Source organism: Mus caroli, unplaced genomic scaffold, assembly GCF_978045245.1.
Source record: "Mus caroli unplaced genomic scaffold, Mus_caroli_1 scaffold_14, whole genome shotgun sequence".
Lineage (NCBI taxonomy): Eukaryota > Metazoa > Chordata > Mammalia > Rodentia > Muridae > Mus > Mus caroli.
The window spans coordinates 100,484,662-100,502,784 of record NW_028227269.1 but is presented as its reverse complement, the minus strand read 5'-3'; the positions used below and the strand labels follow the sequence as shown (position 1 = coordinate 100,502,784).

Here is an 18,123-nt window from a genome sequence, read left to right as displayed (position 1 = left end):
GTCACTGATACATGCATTCCTTGACTGCCCTGCTCCTTCAGCCTGCCAGGCCTGCCTTTGCCCCTAGACTTTTGCATTTCAAACTCCCCATGCTGCACAGCCATCCACACAGCTTGCCCTTAACTATGCGGCTATTACCGGAGTCAAGTGCAGTCCTGTTCAAACTGTGGGATGGAGCTTGGATATCATGATAACTCTGCTACACAGAGAAACCCTGTCTCAAGAAACAACCAACCAACCAACCAACCAACCCAAACCAAACAATCCAAAAGAAACAATAGACAAGTTGGGCCTCTGGAGGCTAAGCAAGGCTTTGACTCATGGCTGCTGCTCTGGGTGACCCTCTGGAATGGCCCCATACCTTGACTACTGACCCTTCCAAGAGGAAGCCTGAAGTCCCATCACTCCAGGAGGGAGGCTGGACGGCTTTTCTCTCTCACAGAGGCCTGGCTGGAAGCTAGTCTTGTGCCTGCTTCTACCCCTTTACCAGGAGAGCACAAATTGCCTGTCTCTCACCCAACGTGGAGAATCTGACCTGGCAGCTGGCCACCCAGGGACAGCTGTCATCCCACTGTTTCTGACAAGTCAAGTTCAGACTTCCTTTGCTTTGCCCAGGATCACCTTATACTGGTGACAGTTCATATCTAGTGTCAACCTCATTGGATCTAGAAGCCCTTTGGGGACAATCTGTGGGCATGTCTGAAGGGGAATTTCAAGATTAGGTTAATGCAGGTGGAAGACCCACCCTAAATGTGAGCAGCATGATTCCATTCTGGCCTTGGGTCCTAGAATGAACAAGGAACAAAGGAACTGAACACCAACATTCATCTCTGCTTCCTGACTGTGACTGCAGCTGCCTCGTGCTTTGGGCCCTGCCTTCCCCCTCACAGGGACTGTATCCTCAAACTTGAAACAAAGTAACCCTTTCACTTCCCACGCTGCTTTTGTTAGGTATTTTGTTACAGCAGCAGACTGGTAATGAATACACCTGGCCCTGCCCTGAGCCATTACTGGATGGCTCTGGATCACCATCCCTCTTCATAACTCTCCTCATGCCCTCTGGGATCCATCCCCTCCAGGCCAAATCCACAGCTCGAGGTTCACAGCCTGGTATGAGAGGCCTCCTCTTCCTCCTGCCTCATCTCCTACTTCTCTGCCTGTCTCTGTGGCATCACCTCTGCCTGGAAGAAGACCCCACCCTCCAACTTGTGCTTAGGCTATGGGTCTTCTCCTCCTCTGTTCAGGCACATATGACCAACCATAGCTTCTTCTGGGCTTCAGTGAGATGTCCACGTCCTTCCATGTTGTTCTATGCCTGTTCATGGCCTTCCAACCTGCATGCTGCCTGAGATCTTCCCTGGGCACATCTACTTTAGTCTCATGGCTGTGTGTGTGTGTTGCTGGGTTCCAGACATCTATCTTCAGCCCTCATTCTCAGCAGCTTCCATCCATCCCCTCCTGGATGTCCAGTGAGATAGGAGACTATCTTTATGACATAGAAACCCTGGGCTTTTCTCCTGGTTTGGGCCTTCCGGCTTGTAGCTATGAGTCACAGTAATGCTTATACAGGCTCTTAGCTATCCAGAGCCATATGAAGTCAGCTGCGTCTTTGCCCACTTCCATGGACTAGATCTGTGCCCGGTGTCTCATTGTGCTGTCTCCTGCCCAACCTACTTGCCCCCAGTGTATCTTGTCATGACTGTAGCTCTGCTTGCCTCTAGTCTCTCTGCTTCTACTCAGCTCAAGGACCAGAGCCGTGCTGGGCACACATGCGGCCCTGGCATTCCTGCTTTGAACCTGCCACAGCCTGGTCCTTTGCAGAAATGCTAAATCTCAGGGTTTGTGATGCTGTGACCTACCTCTCCTCAGGCCTCCAAATCTCACTTCCTGCCTACTTTACACTTATGTCATCTTCCTTTATGGCTTCCTGGCTTTCTTACAGATTACCTGTAATTTGTCAGAATAAGAGCTCCCTGAGGGCAGGAGGGCCAATATGATTAGCTAGCTTGCTGCCACGGTTTTTTTGTTTCCCAGTACAACAGGTAGAGGCATAGTGCTCTGACAGACTATTTATATAACTCATTTCCTCCACAGAGAAGCTCTGTAGAGCAAATGCTTGGGTCTCTGGGACATGGTAACTGTTAGTGGATAAAGTCAGGTGGCCTTCGAATGCACCACCCAGAGCATCCTGCCCAGGTGAGCCCTCTATCCCTGGTGAGGTACACACATAGCTATAGCCTCCTGAAGAGGCAACTGCCAGCCTTAAACCTCAACACATCACTCACCACCTTACTACTGGACCCTAATATGGTAGCCTGTCAACTATATTGGTTCTCAGGATCCATCCAACCATCCATCCATCCATCCATCCATCCATCCATCCATCCAAGATCATTTCCCTCAGGGAAGGCAATACTTGACATTCTTTTTTCCCTAGGGCCTCTCATTATGAGACATTATCTTGTAGTGACTCAAAGCATCCTTTTTGAGTCCAGAACTGATGCTCTTAATTACTGGGAAGAGGAGGAGGAGGAGGAGGAGGAGGAGGAGGAGGAAGAAAGGTTCAGGATCACAAGGAGGCAGTGCCTGGAAGGACAGCAATGTTTATAAGGTAGTTCCAAAATCTCTCAATACATTTTTTGTTTTGTTGTTTTGCTTTACTAGACAGGGTAGCCCAGGCTGACCTCCCAACTCCCTATGTAGCTGAGAATAGCCTTGATCCTCCTGCCTCTACTTTTCAAGTGCTGGGACTACAGGTAGGTGCTATTGATGCCCAGCGACAGCACTGTGATCTGCCTGAGTCTTTTCATTGTTTATACAGACGTGTAGGTGGCTGCAGGGAAAAATAACACCTGTCATCACGGAGGTTTGAGGCCGGTGGGGGAGGGGAGGGCTGGTGGGCTGTTTGCCAGGAGTCAGGAATGTTGGCTGCCTTGAATCGGCTCTCTAAGAAGTGGTTCCTGAGAGAGGGATTTGGGCCCAGGAGATTTGTGGGAAACTCAGGGCGGAAGAAGAAAGAGGACATAAGGCAAAGAGACTCCAGAGGCTGTTCTGTGTCCAGGGGCGCCTGAGTGTATTTATGCACCACTCTCCCTCCCGCCCGCCCTCCCAGCTGCCACTGACCGAGTTCCTCCTCCGAGTGCAGGGTGGGTTCCACCAAGGCTTTGAGTTCAGTGCTCTGTAGCAGGTAGCTCTTGAGCTGGGTCATCATGGTACGGATCTCCTGCAGCATCTCAGTGCTGGATGTCTGGCGGTCCATCATCTCCAGGCTGTACACCTTGTAGTCCTGCACCAGGCTGCCGAAGTAGGAGCTCTTGTCCTGTGCCAGCTCCACCACCTTCTTATACAGTTTGCGGTCGCTGGAGAGGAAGGCATGGAAGACGCTGGCGAAGCTGACGAAGCTGAGGCGGTGGCGGGCCTTGTCCAGGATCATTGAGGGCTTCTTCTTCACGTTGGGGCTGCTGAACTCCAGCTCCTCCTCCGCACTGCTGGTTGAGTAGGAGTCCTGGTCGGCGGCCGAGATAGGCACCCCCAGGCTGTCTGAGAGTGAGGCCTGGGAACCCTTGAACTCTGGAGAGCTTTGGGGACAGGTGCTGGACTGAACTTGGAGGTGCTGCATGCCAGCTTGTCGGGCAGGACTCAAGCCTTCCCAAGATGCACCAGGCGCCTGTTTCTCAGAGGATGCCTCCTGTATGGGGTTCTCCAAGGGACTGAGAAGGGTTGAGGCCAGCTGCCGGGAGACCCGCTTCTTCCTTGGGGGTGGTACTGGGGGTTGTTTGGCCTTCCCAGGAGGCACTGGTATGCTGTCAGCATGGCTGGCTTTGGCCTCTGTGTCCTGGCTTTGCTCCGTGGTCCTTGGAGGCCTGTCCCCAAGGCTACTTACGGTGCTCTGGGGAGGAAGGTTGAGTGATGCTGTCCTAGAAATGCCTGAGTGGTCCCTGTCTGTTGAAGTCCCCACATTCTGGCTTTCCAGAGATACCCTCTCAGAAATGCGCCTCCTGGGAGGGGCTGCTGGAAGAGCCTTCTTCAGGGGTAATGGAGGGGGAGGGGCTTGGTGCAAGGGGCTGGGAGTTGTCCCAGGTTTCATCTCTTCTTCTCCAAAGGGGCCCAGTCCTACTGCTGGGCGTGGGAGACTCTCGCAGGCTGTCATGGGTGGTTGGTTTGAGTGGCCAGGGGGGCCCGGTGCATGGGGTGCAAGGTGAGAGGTGGGCGTTAGGGGGGAGTTGGGCAAAGGGCCAGCAGGCGGTACAGGAGGCGCAAGAGGCCGTGCAGGGCCAGTAGGAGGAACAGTGGGTAATGGGGGTGGAGGTGGGGGGCGACGTGGGGATCCCTTGGAGGTGGGTGAGGTAGCATCCGGGGTGGCAGGCGTAGGGCGTGGAGGGTAGCTGCCAGTAGGCAGTGGAGGTGGATCAGCCGGTAGGACGCAGTCCTCGATGAAAATAGGATTCACAAACCACAGGCGGTCATTTCCCACCGAGAGCTCGATTTCACAGGAACAATTTGCGTGGGTTGTAGGCCGGAGGCTGGAGGATGCAGGGGTCCCAGGGGCTGGGCTTCTGAGTGGCTCTGCAGAGCCTCTTGAGTTCAGTGAGGAGTCCCAGAAACCTGAGGAAAACAGAGCAGAGTCGGTTAGCCCTGTTTCTCCTTCTAGCAGCGGGGGGGAGGGTCCTTGCTTTTGCGTAAGGTTGTTTTCCCTTCTTGGACTCTTAAACTTCTCCCACCACTTCCTGCCTGGAGGGGAAGTCCCCTGTGCACTTGCTAGCAGAGGGTGGAGTAGACCTGGGAGGGGACAAGAGAGGCCGGGCTTCAGTTCTGTGCCTGTGCCTTGGAGAATACCTGTGATAGAGATTACAGCGTTGGGGTTTCTGCAGCTATTCAGCTAGATACCCCAGGAAGACTGTATCTTAGGTCTTGGTTTTGCTGTCTCCCCAATGGGTGTCTCAACAGTAACATCACAGGGTGCTGGGAGGGAACCCTACAATAAAAGGTGAGGGACTAGAATTTACTATGGCCATTGCAGTTGGCACACACAGGAACAGGGAACCAGAGAGTTCTGGGTGGTAGAACTGGACCTGTATCTTCCCACTGCAAGCTGCTGTGACTTGGGAGGGTCTTGACACTGAGGAGCTAGGCTAGTGGACAGGTGAGGACACAGCTCCCACCTTTAAGCAAGCCCTGTCCTGCTGGGTATCTATCAACTAGTCCTCCTTGCCTTGTCTGTGATGGAAGCCATCAGGCAAGGCCTGACTTGAGAGATTTTGGCCTCTGGGTACCATATCCCAGCAAACTCAGGGATGCTTATGGCCTCTCAGAAGATACTGGGCTATGTGACTTCTGGAGGAAAGGGCCACTCTGAGCTCATGAGAGTGGCTCCATATGGAGAGAAACATTGGTCTCATGTCCTGCTCAGTGTCACCATTTTAAGGGATGGAAGGACATGAGCCAGGCTGGATGGATTCCTGGAAGAATAGCAGACACACTCTCTTTTCCATGGTTCCTCAGTAAGACCCCTATGCCAAGGAGTGCCAAGTGTGACACCAGGAGGGGACAGTCAGGATTCGGGCAGTAGACCAGCCATGGGCTGCAGTTTTACTGGCACTGTCTTGATGACCTCAGGTCATAGGTCTTGTCCCCACTTTACAGACGAAAGCAAGTGACTCAGGGAAAAGTATATTCATCTGAGGTCACAGGGTGCTGGGTTTGAACAGGTCAGAGTAGCCCCTCACTGCACCACAGGCTCCTTTGGAGAAACTTGCCCCACTTCCTGCTTCAGTTGCTTTGCCTGCCAGCATGTGGCTGGTGGCTCTGACCCCATGTTGTAAGAACACAGCAAGCAAGCCCTTTTGTTTTTTTTCTTTGTGGTACTAGGGATTGAACCCAGGGTCCCCCACATGCCAGGCGAATGCTCTACCATGGAGATATCTCCCCCTTTAAAAAAAATTTTTTTTCAAGATTTGAGGCAGGGTCTCACTAAGTTGCCCAGGCTGTCCTTGAACATTTGATCTTCCTGCCTCGGCTTCCAGAGATGCTGGGATGACAGATCTGTACCATCAGGCATGGCCACCACAGGTTCTTAATGGTGAACTGAAAGAAACTGCAGGATGGCAGGGACATGCAGAGCCAAGTGTGAGTCAGTTCTAATGATGGCATGCTTAGTGACACTGGCCGTGGCCACCTTGGTGGCCTGAGGTTGTTTGCCCATCAATGTGAGCAGGGTACAAATCCAGGCTAGAAAGCAAGCTGTGTCCTATTTAACTGTGAGCTCCTCTTATGGAAGGGAGCATGCTGTTCACCATGGAACCCTTCTCTAGACAGATTCTGCTGCACCTGACAGCCAGTCCAGGAGACCCAGCTGTCACCACAATACCAAGATGGTGACCTTTCATGTGTCTTTTTAATAATATGCAAACCTCACAGCCACGGGGTAAGACAGATCAGGTTAGGTTTTCCCACAGCCTGAGGGCCACTCTTCATGAGGGCCAGGCTATGACTTTGCCCTCCAAGATAGCATCTGACTCCGGAGTGACCAACTCTTGGTGCCCACATACATACACAGATGGTTTTACTGTGTAGAATAAGCATTGGGAACACTGCACTCATGTCTATGCAAGCCCAGTACAGCGATCCAGTACCCTTGAAGTCTTCCCAGCCAGAAACATCAGGCAGTTACATCAGGGGTTACAGTCCTGATGGTGAACCATTCAGTATTCCCAGTAAGCTGAGCTCAGCGTCTTCTGTGCGCATGCCACATCCCTTAAGACATGTGGTTGAAGGACAGAGTCATGGGGTAGCAGATATCCAGAACTTCCCATCAATGCCTGAGCATGACCTCACTCAAGGCCTATGAGATCTGTTCCCACATATATTTCTAGAATTATCTACTGAGCCTTCATCTGCTATGCATTTCTTCCTGGACACGCCATATGCTGCCCTATCCTTGGATCTTGGATGATGCTGTCCTCTCTGCTTAGAATTCTTTTCCTCCCCACCTGCTAGGTTCTTACTCATCTTGAAAGACTAGAAGGTCATGTCTGGAGTAAACTTCCTGATGTGTGCAGGATGCCTGTGTCTCTTAGTCCTACAGTGTATTCTGATTGCAGGGACCACCATCGTGAGTGGTCCATTCTGTGCTTTTGTCCGAGTGCTCCACCACACTCTGGGCTTCAGAAGGCACTGATGCTTCTCCCATTTGAGCATCTCTGGGATGATGCTCCAATGAATGAGCAGTGGGGCTAGGCATGAACACCCAACACTAGTGAGTGAACCAGCTTAATCAGAGTGATCCCCATCTAGGAGAGGGGAACACACTTGCAAGGCTAGCAGGCTACACTGGAGCATGGGGGATAGGAGGATGAGGAGACAAGACACTGAGAGGAGGAAGAAAGGAAGGTGCAGAAGAGCTCCAGATGGGGAAGGATTGACAGCCAGCTCATCACCCTGTCCCTAGCAGACACAGAATAGAACGGCTCCACATTTTGATAGCCTCTCATAAGTATGGAGCAGGCAATGGGGCTCAGGGAACAGGTCCAGGATATTGCTTGCCTGCCTCCAGGACAGGAATGATGGAGTCACAGGGCACAGGCTTCTAAGGCAATGCTACTTCCAAGGAAGGGTGATGTGGGCACTGGAGAGGCCACATCTCAGGGCTGAGGGCTGTGTAAGGGAAGCACTGAGGCAACTCAGCTTTACGCTTGAAACAAACAAACAAAAAAAAAAATAAGGAAGTTGGAAAGTTTCTCTGCAGCTTGCAGAGAGCTGAGGCTGGAGAAGCAAAACACTGTGTCATGTAGTCCCAGCAGTTGGCAGAGCTGTGGGCACCATGGCCTGGAGGCACCATGCTAAAGCCTTGGCTCGGTCACCCAAGTTCCAGTAAAGCTGTTTTGTTGGTGCCAAGGCTTTCTGAATCTGGATAGCGGGTACCTCTTGCCAGCTTTGATCCCTGCAATACTTGGAGAACCTGCAATGTGCCAGGTGCTCGACTGTGGTGCCTGAGGGCCTGAGGGTTCCTGAGCCATGGGAATGGTTAGAAAGCCCAGGGAACTGGGGGAATACAGATTTTTGTAGCACCCGAAGGTGGGTTGTTGGATTTTAATTTGAAATCAAGTGTTTTGTTTAGTGTGTATGTGGGCACACGCAGGTACATGTGTGTGCATGTGGATCTGGAGGACAACCTCGATTGTTGTGCCCTGGGCACCATCCACTTTGCTTTTTGAGACCATTTCTCATTGGTTTGGAACTCACCAAATAGCTAGTTTGGCTGGCCGCAGTGGTGGGGTTTACAAGCGCGGGCCACCATGCCTGACTTTTTAATGTGGGTCCTAGGGCTCAAATCAGATCTTCACGCTTGCAAGGCAAGCGCTTTACCAATTGAACTATTTCCTCAGTCCCCCACCCTGAAGAGTCAACAAATCTCAAGAATTAACTCGCTAGGAAATAGTCTCATTTTGTGCCATACAGGAAAAAAGCAAAGAACATGCAAGCCTGGGGGAACTGTATGGTGCACGGCTTCCCTGTCTTTAAAACACTAAGTATCTACATGCCTCAGGCACGTTTGGGAGGCGCTGCACAGAATCATCTTCCTTCTTTGCACTTAGAATCAGTTGCACACATCTTAGTGCGGAAGTCAACTCTGTGTTAGTTTTGTGGACCTGCCAGCCTAAGGCTCCCGAGCTCAGGACAGCATCCTTTATACCCTACAGGACTGAATGGTGGCTATTCTTGTGTTGACTCATGAACAAACACTCAAGAGCCATCCCACAGTGCTTAGCCTGCAAGAGAATAGCTCTGCTTTGGTGACATCATCCCTGTCCAAACAGCAGGGCTTAGTCTACTCATTAGAGCCAAACCAAAACCAAGTACAATAAAATATAATCACTGACACAGAAGAAGGAAATTCGCCTCAAAAACAAACAAACGAACAAACCAGCCTAAGAGTAATTGTGAGACCACTGGGCGCACTGAAAACCCTGTACATCTTCTGTCAGCTGGATGCTTCTTGACTCTGGGTATGAGAAAGACAACTGAAACACACATGTGTTCACACACAACAACAGTGAAAGGCGTGATGCAGAACTGTATTTTTGCAGCAGTGGAGGGATTATGCATGATTTTCCAGTCTTGGCTTTTTCTGGTCTTGTCAGTTAAAAAGAAACCCACACCATGCTAGGACTTCATAAAAAGAGAAAGATACCATCAAGAGAAGTGTTTGGAGGATACAATGCAGAGGGAGGGCTTGCCGTTCTCCCTTCTCAGCATCAAATCCAGCCTCCACTCCCTCGGCAATAGGAGGCCATGTTATTTTCTACTGGACCTGGAGCAAGGGGAGGAGGGAACTGAAGAGCTGGAAGGAGTGAACAAGGCTGAAAGGATCAGACGGCTGTGGGTACCGACAAAAGGGCACAGAGGTCACACTTACAAAGTCCACGTGTGAATCCAGCTCCCATTACATCCACTTACGGGAAGCCATATAGTCTACCTCCCTCTACCATCTCAACTAGAATATCATTCATACAATTCATCTATTAAAAAAAAAATCCCCTGGCTGCTTTAATATGGCCATAGCTGCACAATTGTCGTTGTGATAGATTTTAGGGCATTTTATAGCTACCTCCCTACCCCCAAGGCAATCCATGCCCGTTATCAGTCACTCCCATCCAGTGTTAATGGTTTGAATGTGAACTATCCATTGTGGGCTCATGGGTTTGAACATTTGGTACCAGCTGGTGATCCTGGTCTGGCTGCTGTGGTGCTTTTAGGAGCTGGAGCCTTGGTGGAGGAAGTGGGTCATGGCAGGTGAGCCTGGAGTTTATAGCTCGGTCCTGTTTCTTGCCCTCTCTTGCTTTTTGGTGGAGATGTGGAAGATGTCCTATTCACACATTCTCATTGCCATAAACTCTTGCCATGATAGATCGTGTTCCCTTAAACCATGAGCCCAAACAGGCTTCTCCCTTAAGTTGTTTCTGTTTGTTATTTTATCACAGGAATAAGAAAAGTGATTGATACAACCACTAACCTGCTTTCTGTGTTTGGATTTGCCTCCCCTGAGCATACCTACTTTGGAGTCTCACATGTGCTGCTGTGAGGCTACCTTTTTTCACTAAACATGTTTCCATCCGTGTGGTACCATGAGCCATTGCTTCGTTTATATTTATAGTTGAGAAAGCTCTTTAGGTTCCTTGATGCCCATGGCTTCATTTATCAAATGGGTTTCTCCTCCTCTCCCTCCTCCTTCCTTTGGTATAAAAAAATGGAACGATGAACTTGTGTCCTATCATGCTTTTGGGTCTCCTGGAAACATTGACCGGACCAAGGGAACACTTGGCCTCAGGATCTCCCCCAACCCAAAGCTGGCTAGTAATATCGCAATTCTCCTTTTGTGAAACAATGGCAGGGTCGGGTGGGGCTAGAAGCGGAGCCTGGTGGACTCAGACTCGAAGGACTCAGAAGCTGGGCTCAGAGCGGCTTGCAGAACACAGAAGGCTGCAGAGCAGAGCAGAGGCTGCTGCTCACAAAGCCTGATGGCCCTCCCCTCCACTTCTCAGAATTCTCCATACACGTTTGAGTAGGTTTCAACACTCTGCTGTAACAGGTGCGTCCAGTCCTTGACTGCATGAGTCTGAGGACAACTGTGAATGCTATCCTCACAGAATCATCAAGTTACTGAAAACCTTATGAGATTTTTTTTTTCTTTTGGTAATTTGATCGCATGGTCCTTATGGGTGAACTTCGTCACAGTTAGCCTCTTGTTGCAATGTCAGAAGGTTGGACATGCCTGGTAGAAGAGTCACTCAATGTGCTTAGCTCAGTGCCTTAGGTGCCTGGGCCCTTGACAGGTACCCTCATGCAGTTATCATGAGAGCACAGAAAGGCTGGCAAAGCTGTGGCTTGCCTGTACCAGGGCCAGGTGTCTGGCAGTTTCAGGTCTTCATCTGTTCAGATGGACTGGAAAGCCAACCTCTCCTTGGCTCTGGGTAAACGTCAGTCTGTTGAGCCCAGCTCTGTGTCTTCAGCACCGGGGATACCTCATCAGACAGAACCTTCCAGATGGCTCCTCAGGAGAAGCATACTTGATTTTGTTTTTTAAAATTTCCCATTATCAAAGAAGTCATTGCCAACAGTGGCCAGTCTGTGCCATCCCTGGCTTCCTGTGTGGTGACTTTCATCTCCAGCTCACTCCATGCTTGAGGTCACATTCTCTTGAGAGCAGGGCCATTCTGTTCCAGCTAGGAATTCAGTTCTAAGCAGAGTGGCTTGTATCCATTCAGCAAGTGTTCCCAGGCTGTTTCTGCAGGAGGAATCTACAAGGAGCTTTGGCTATCAGCCCCAGGGACCCTTGCCCGAGTCCCAGAACAGGGCCAATGAGTAATATGTGAAGTTCAATGCTTGCTGCCAGTTACTTGGTAGACCAGTGTAGCAGGGTCTGTTAAATTAAGGGGCAGTGTGGAGTGGATGTGACTTCTTCTCTCACACTGCTGTCCCCAGACCCCTCTGGGAGAAGGACAGCAGCCTGGCCTGGAAGCTGGTACATGTGTGTCTTCTGAGGTCTGCTCCTGACTTCCTCTGTGATCTGGATCTTCAGTCTTGGCTAATTTTCCTCTGTTCAGGCAACATTGGTGTCTATTATGCCTAGTGTTTTTGGTGCTGTGATCAGTTGGAGACTGTCCAGTGAACAGCTGTACCTTAATAAAAATGCTTTGTCTATAGACATGTTCTGACTCTGGGTGCTGAAGTCCTGGGTCTCTGCCCTACTACTGGCCACAGAGGCTGTTGAAGCATAACTGTAAACAAACTACTTTGTATACCATGCAGAAGGAGGAAAATTTCCGTCCCTAACACATGTTGGCTTAGAATCTCAGCAGCTATCTGCCTTGAGATCTTGCCTTCTTCAGAGTCAGCACTGGTGAGGGTCAGTCCTAAGTCAGTGTTGGCCAAGCCTATGCCTATAGAGACCTCAGTGTGGCTAGATATTAGGAAGAGCCCAGGAAGTCTGGGTTTCTAATACTGTTATGCAAAAGAATGGAAGCTAGGGATGCCCCCCTTAGAGTTGGTTGGTTGGGCAGAGAGATAGCCAAGGGCATGAAGGCACACTCCAGCTTCCCATCACATCTGTCCTGGATAGTACTATGTCAAAATGAAATAAGCTAGAGTTATCAGAGAGGAGGGAGCCTCTTGAGAAAATGCCTCCTTAAGATTGGGCTGTAGGCAAGCCTGTATCCATGTAGGAGGGTCCAGACCACTGTAGGTGGAGCCCACCTTTTGGTTGGTTGTCTAGGTTCTATAAGAAAGCAGGCTGAGCAAGCCGTGTAAGTTAGTAAGCAGCACTCCTCCATGGCCTCTGCAACAACTCCTGTCTCCACATTCCTGCCCTGCTTGAGTTCCTGCCCCAACTTCCTTTGATGTAGTGATGATGACGGGTAAGCTACATAAACCCTTTCTTCCCAAGTTGCTTTTGGTCGTGGTGTTTCATCACAGCAACAGTAACCCTGATAAAGACAGCATCCATGATGTTTTTGCTTTTGATGAGGGCTGTGACAGGGCCAGGACTGGGACAAAAGAAGCAGGGATGAAGTTGGCCAGCCCTCAGAACTGCCTTGGTGTTGGCATTATTTTTCCCAGGGTTGCCTCTACTGTGATCCACCTGGTTATGGTCCCTGGCTACACAGGGCCCCTCTGTCTAGAACCCTGAGGATCTCCCTATTCAGTGGCTCAGCATGTCTGGGCCAGGGCTGTGGTAGACTCTCAAACTAAGGTTCAGGATCCAGCATGGTGTCTCCCAAAGGCATCTCTGCAAAGACTATTGGTATGATGGTTGGTCTTAATGTCATCTTGCCACAAGTTGGAATCTCCTGAGTCAGGAGCCTCACCTGAGGAATGTCCAGATTGTCTTAATTGGTGTGGAAAGATCCATCTCAACTGTGGGCGGCGCCTTCTGCTAGCAGCCCAGATGAAGCAGGGTATGGTGGGAGGAAGATGACTCAGCTTCTACTTGCCTGACCTTCCCTTGGGCTCTGTTGTGGTTACAGACTCCTGTGCAGCTAAGATAACCAGGGTTTCCAGGATTCCATTGTTGAGAGGACCAGTGACTCTCTGCAGGACCCCTGGAGGTCTTTAGTGCCAGACTGGGGTTGATGAAACAGTCAGCCATGTGGTTGAGCAATTATATTGGGCTCTCAGCCTCTCCAATGTGAGACAGCCACTGTAGGACCACGAAGATTGCCAAGGTGCTGGACCTCCGAACCCAAGCAACACGCAGGTTCTTAGCCTCTCATGCGTGAGATTGTTGTTACTATTTCAGTGTAAGCAATGGAATATTCATCCTATTGGTTCCTGTGGTGGTTTGAACAGAAATGACCCCCATCTGCTCATAGATTTGACTGCTTAGTCATTAGGGAGTGGCACTACTTGACAGGGATAAGGAGGCATGGTCTTGTTGGAGGAGAATTGTGTACTGGGGTGGGCTTTGAGGTTTCAGAAGCTCAAGCCAGGCCCAGTGTCTCTCTCTCTCTCTACCTGCTGCTTGCAGATCTGGATGTAGAACTCTCTCAGTTCTGCTCCAGCGCCATATCTTACTTGAATGATGTCATGCTTCCCTCCATGAGTATAACAGACTAAAAACCCCTGAAACTATAAGCCAGACCCAATGAAATGACAAATGCTTTCTTTTATAAGAGTTGCTGTTGTCATGATGTCTCTTTACAGCCATAGGACACTAAGACAGTTCTATTCTACTAGAGAACATGGACTAATACAACGGGGGACATCCCAGAACCCCTTTGTCTCAATTCCCACCTACTCTCTGGTTCTACAGGGAGGACTTACCCAGGCCCAGGTTGGAGATGGTCTCAAGTTCGAGGAAGCTGCTGGCTTCGAGGATGGCCTGGGGCAGCCGTAGAGTGAAGGGCAGTAAGTCTCTGTGAAGACAGGAGGGTCACAGTCAGGTACTACAGGGGCCAGAGTCTGCCTCCCCAGGCTTTCAGATGTCCAGACCTGTGCCTCACATCCTGCGACTTCTAGGGTTTCCATGAAACCTAGACATTTCCCTGGGGCCAAAGGTTAGGGTTGCAGCTGAGGGAGCTGCCAGATCCAGATCCAGATCTCGTGCCAGCTTCAGGGACCTGGAAAGAGCCAGGGGCACAGAGAAGACTCCCTTGCTTCTCCTCCCTTGCTAAGCCCATACTTCCTTTAAGCATATTTAGTGACCTCTGACCCTTGCCCTCCATATGGAGGCAGCAAGCATGGAGGGATGCCCTGATGAGCATTTAGCTGGCTATCGCCATCTGCTAGCTGCAGGGAAACTGTTGAGGGCACCATCCAGAGATCTCCAGCAACCATTCAGACAGAGGGAAACAGACCAAGAGGGGGAAAGCGTTTTTCTCAGGCACTGTGGTGGGCTATGGGTAGATGGTGCTGGGTCCTGATCCTCTAGACTCCAGCCCAAGGGCCCTCCAGCCCAAGGGCCATCTCCCCAGGCAGGAGAGCTGGTCTTGATTTTATGTTTTATCCTGGCATTCAGGGCCTATCCACCATCTTCCAGCCATTCCTCTCTCCTCTTTCCTTGTCTCTCTCCTGTAAGCCTGTCTCCCCTCCATAAGGCAGAAATGGACCAGAGGACTAAGATGGCACAGAACAGCAGAGCTCAAGAACAGATGGTTACCAAGATTAACAACCTGCTCTACTACTGGACCAGCGGCCTGCCTACTTCCTTCCTAAGCCAATCATAAGCAAAGAAATCTCATCCATCCACCTGTTATCCACTAGGTGCCTCCTCTGTTGGTCTGGAGAGCTATCTCCCTCCACCCAGGGCCATCACAGCCTCCCTGTCTTGCTCTCCTTTTTCTGTAACTCTAGGTTAAGGGTGTCTAGATCCCGGGAGGGATAAGGTCTCAAGTCTTAGAAACCCTGTAGTGTGAAGTCAATACCATGGTCATCTGTTAATGCCTAACCCCCTTTCCGGGAGTATCTTTCATGGGGGAAGAAAGCACTGTTGAGGGGTGGCTGTGGCACATTTTGGGGTCTTTGGTGAGGTCCTGGGGGTGGCCTTTGGCTTTCTCTGTTAGACAGGGTGGCACTGCATCGTCTTCGGTCATTATCACGTGACCATCCTATGACTCTGGGGCCTTCTGATGTCATCTGCTCATTCCTCTACACAAGTCTGGCCTTATCCCATCTTAGGACCTCCTCACTACCTTTACCCAAATCTACAGTTTCAAAGGTTGGCAACATTCATCTCCCATTACCTCAGTTTACCCGGGTGACTCTAGTTTGTTGATGTGGCTTTGGAAAAGTGCCTATCACAGAGACCAGCCAAGGCCACTCAGCTCTCACCCTGCCAGCAATCCACGCTGTTACTTCACTGACTTCCTTATGATGCTGAGGCAGACCTATCCCCAAACACACGGGAGGTAGCCTGGGCCTTGCTCTACCTCTCTATTAAGTGTTTCAAAGGTTTTCACCACTCAACCCGGCCTCAATATACTCACTGCTCTGTATGGCACGCTCCCTGGTCCTAGATACCTATCCCCACTGCTTGTATCTGCTTAGATTACACATTCTCTTCAAAGCCACACCATTGGCCTCCCTTCCCTCCCAGACCTGCTGGTCATTTGTTTCATCACCCAGTTCCCTATCCTCTCCCTCCCAGGGGGGAGGGGTGGACCCTTCTTCCATCCAGGTCAGCACACAGGATTGGGGGAGCTGGCTGAGCAATGTCATGTAACATCCATATTACAGCACAGCAACCACAGAGGTAGGCGAGGATTCCAACTCTACAGTCAGTTACAGGGCCCCTCTTCAGAGAGGTAGAGAGAACTACCTAAGACTACTCAGCTAAGAAAATACCTTATCCGGGATCACTATCGCTTGCTGTTTAATTCGCCTCTGGTTTCCTACCTGGTCCTCATAACTCGCCTGAGATATGGACCCTGATTTTGTCTTCACTTTTTAAAAATATTAGACTTTGGATGGCTGGCAAGACAGCTCAGCAGATAAGGGGCTTGCAGCCAAGGATGAGGAATTAGATCTCTGGGACCCACATGATGGAAAGAGAGGGTTGAATCCTACAAACTGTCCTCTGACCTCCCTTTTCGGTGCCCCCTAGAACTGGATGGGAAACTCAGGTGTTCTCGTCTCTGGATGGACATCTGCCTAGGTTGCTTCCTTTTTTCATTCTAGCACATAGCTTATGCTTCCCTGGGTTCTGGCTTAGCACTTTCCATTGGCTCTCCCTCAAACGCTCTCAAGGAAGCAGGTCCTTTTCTTAGACCCATCTCAGAATTAAGCAACCTGAGGTTCAGAGACCAACTTGTAAATGGCAGTGTATAAACCTAAATGCAGGTCGGGTCTAAGGTCAGATTCTTCTAGTAAAAAACAAAGACCAAAAACTATTTGCATACTGCCATTGGGCTCCAACAACACTTTTAGTTCCTGGTGAGTCTGCCCTTGGCTAGTTTTTCTTTTGGGTAGATTCCTAGTGAGCATGCAGGCCACAGGATAGAACACTTGGAGATATGACAGTGCTTGCAACACTGTCTCCTTGGCCCAAGCTTTCTTATACCCATTCACACACCGACAGAGATGGGCCCCAGCTTATGTCACTTTTTGTCCTTCCAATCTTAGTACAACAGCTGAGCAGCCCACTCTAGTGAACTTAGTAGTGGCCTCTGTCAGTGACAATGACATGCAAATTGTCCAGTTTGTGGTTTGGTAACTAAAGAAGTCTTAGCACACTGTGAAGGTGGGGAAGGCAGGCAGTCAAAAACAGGCTTAGTCACACCCAAGCATAGAGACCCTGGGCCTTGGGGTAACACCTGGAAAGCTGTCAGAGGGGGTGCTAGGGCAGTGGCATCTGTCTGTGCACTTCCAACAACCCAAACCCAAAGGGGCACTGGACACTTTTGAGGGACTCTACCATGTTTTCAGTGTCTACCTGTATGCTGAGAACTTCCTTGATCAGAACTTCTGGGAAGAGGCTAGAAAGGTAGGATCCAAGCCCAAACAAACCACATTAGCATGTGTGCATAGAGTGTGTGCATGTGTGTGAGCGTGTGCTGTGTAAGGAATTGACTCACGGCCTTAGGAATTTAGGCAAGTGCCCTACTAATGAACGACATCCTCCACAGCTACCGAATATGCATTTTTAAACATATCTCAAGTAAGAGCTTAATGTACACAGACTTTTGTGGAGATCATGTGGGTGGGATTCATAGCTCCCCCTAAAAAGCAAAGGCTATCAAACAGTGAATTAATTAAACCTACAGACACTCTGTATATGTACATGCATAACCATTTCCTAATGAACTGTAAATCCCAGACGGGGATTTTGAAGGTGGGATCTTCAGGGTGGATATGGTAACAACCATCCCTCACTTTGGAGGGGCAGCTTACACACCTCTGGGTACCTATACAGCTCTCTAGAGGCCTCTGCTCTAGTTAAAGCTTTTTACTTTTGTCCACAAAGTAACACACACACACACACACACACACTCACTCACTCACACACACACACACTCACTCACACTCACACACTCACTCACTCACACTCACACCCACACACTCACACACAAGCTCACACTCACACCCACTCACACTCACACCCACCCATACCCACTCAACCCCCCCACCCCCCCACACTCACACACACCCACACACTCATACACACACACACACACCCCCACTCACACACCCCCACACCCACACTCACACACACACTCACACACACACACACACTCACTCACTCACACTCACACTCACACTCACACACAAGCTCAGCAACAGAAGACTCACTCCACCTGCACGGGACACATTCTGAGAGGATTTGGAGCAGCTTACACTCTTACATACAAAGTCACTAATTGATTTCCTACTCCCCTATGAGGGGTTTTCTAATGCCACCATCTGGCTCTCTAATTCTCTGGACACCAAGCATTTAACTGTTCAGTTTGGTCGCAATGCTAGTTACCTGGAATTGAAGCCAGACTCTGTGGACTTCGGGGCTCAGTGACTCCCATGGGATCCCCTACTTCCAATGCCAGTCACAAGAGCTGGGCCAGCAGCACTTGGAGCCACTGATGGAGAGCAGAGCTTCACAAGCACTGTGGTGATAACTATCTTCAGAGGTGGGAGTGA

The 18,123-nt window shown here is 50.2% G+C and overlaps 1 protein-coding gene across 1 annotated transcript in view; it reads right to left on the bottom strand.

Annotated features, from left to right (window-relative positions):
• Positions 1-18,123, bottom strand: part of Rin3 (Ras and Rab interactor 3) — a 114,019-nt gene that overhangs the window by 23,795 nt on the left and 72,101 nt on the right. The window contains exons 5-6 of the mRNA XM_021179321.3: positions 13,819-13,910; positions 3,124-4,605 (exon numbers count right to left, since the gene is read on the bottom strand). Of these exons, the coding sequence (XP_021034980.1) occupies positions 3,124-4,605; positions 13,819-13,910 (1,574 nt within the window). The remainder of the gene's footprint in view (positions 1-3,123; positions 4,606-13,818; positions 13,911-18,123) is intronic.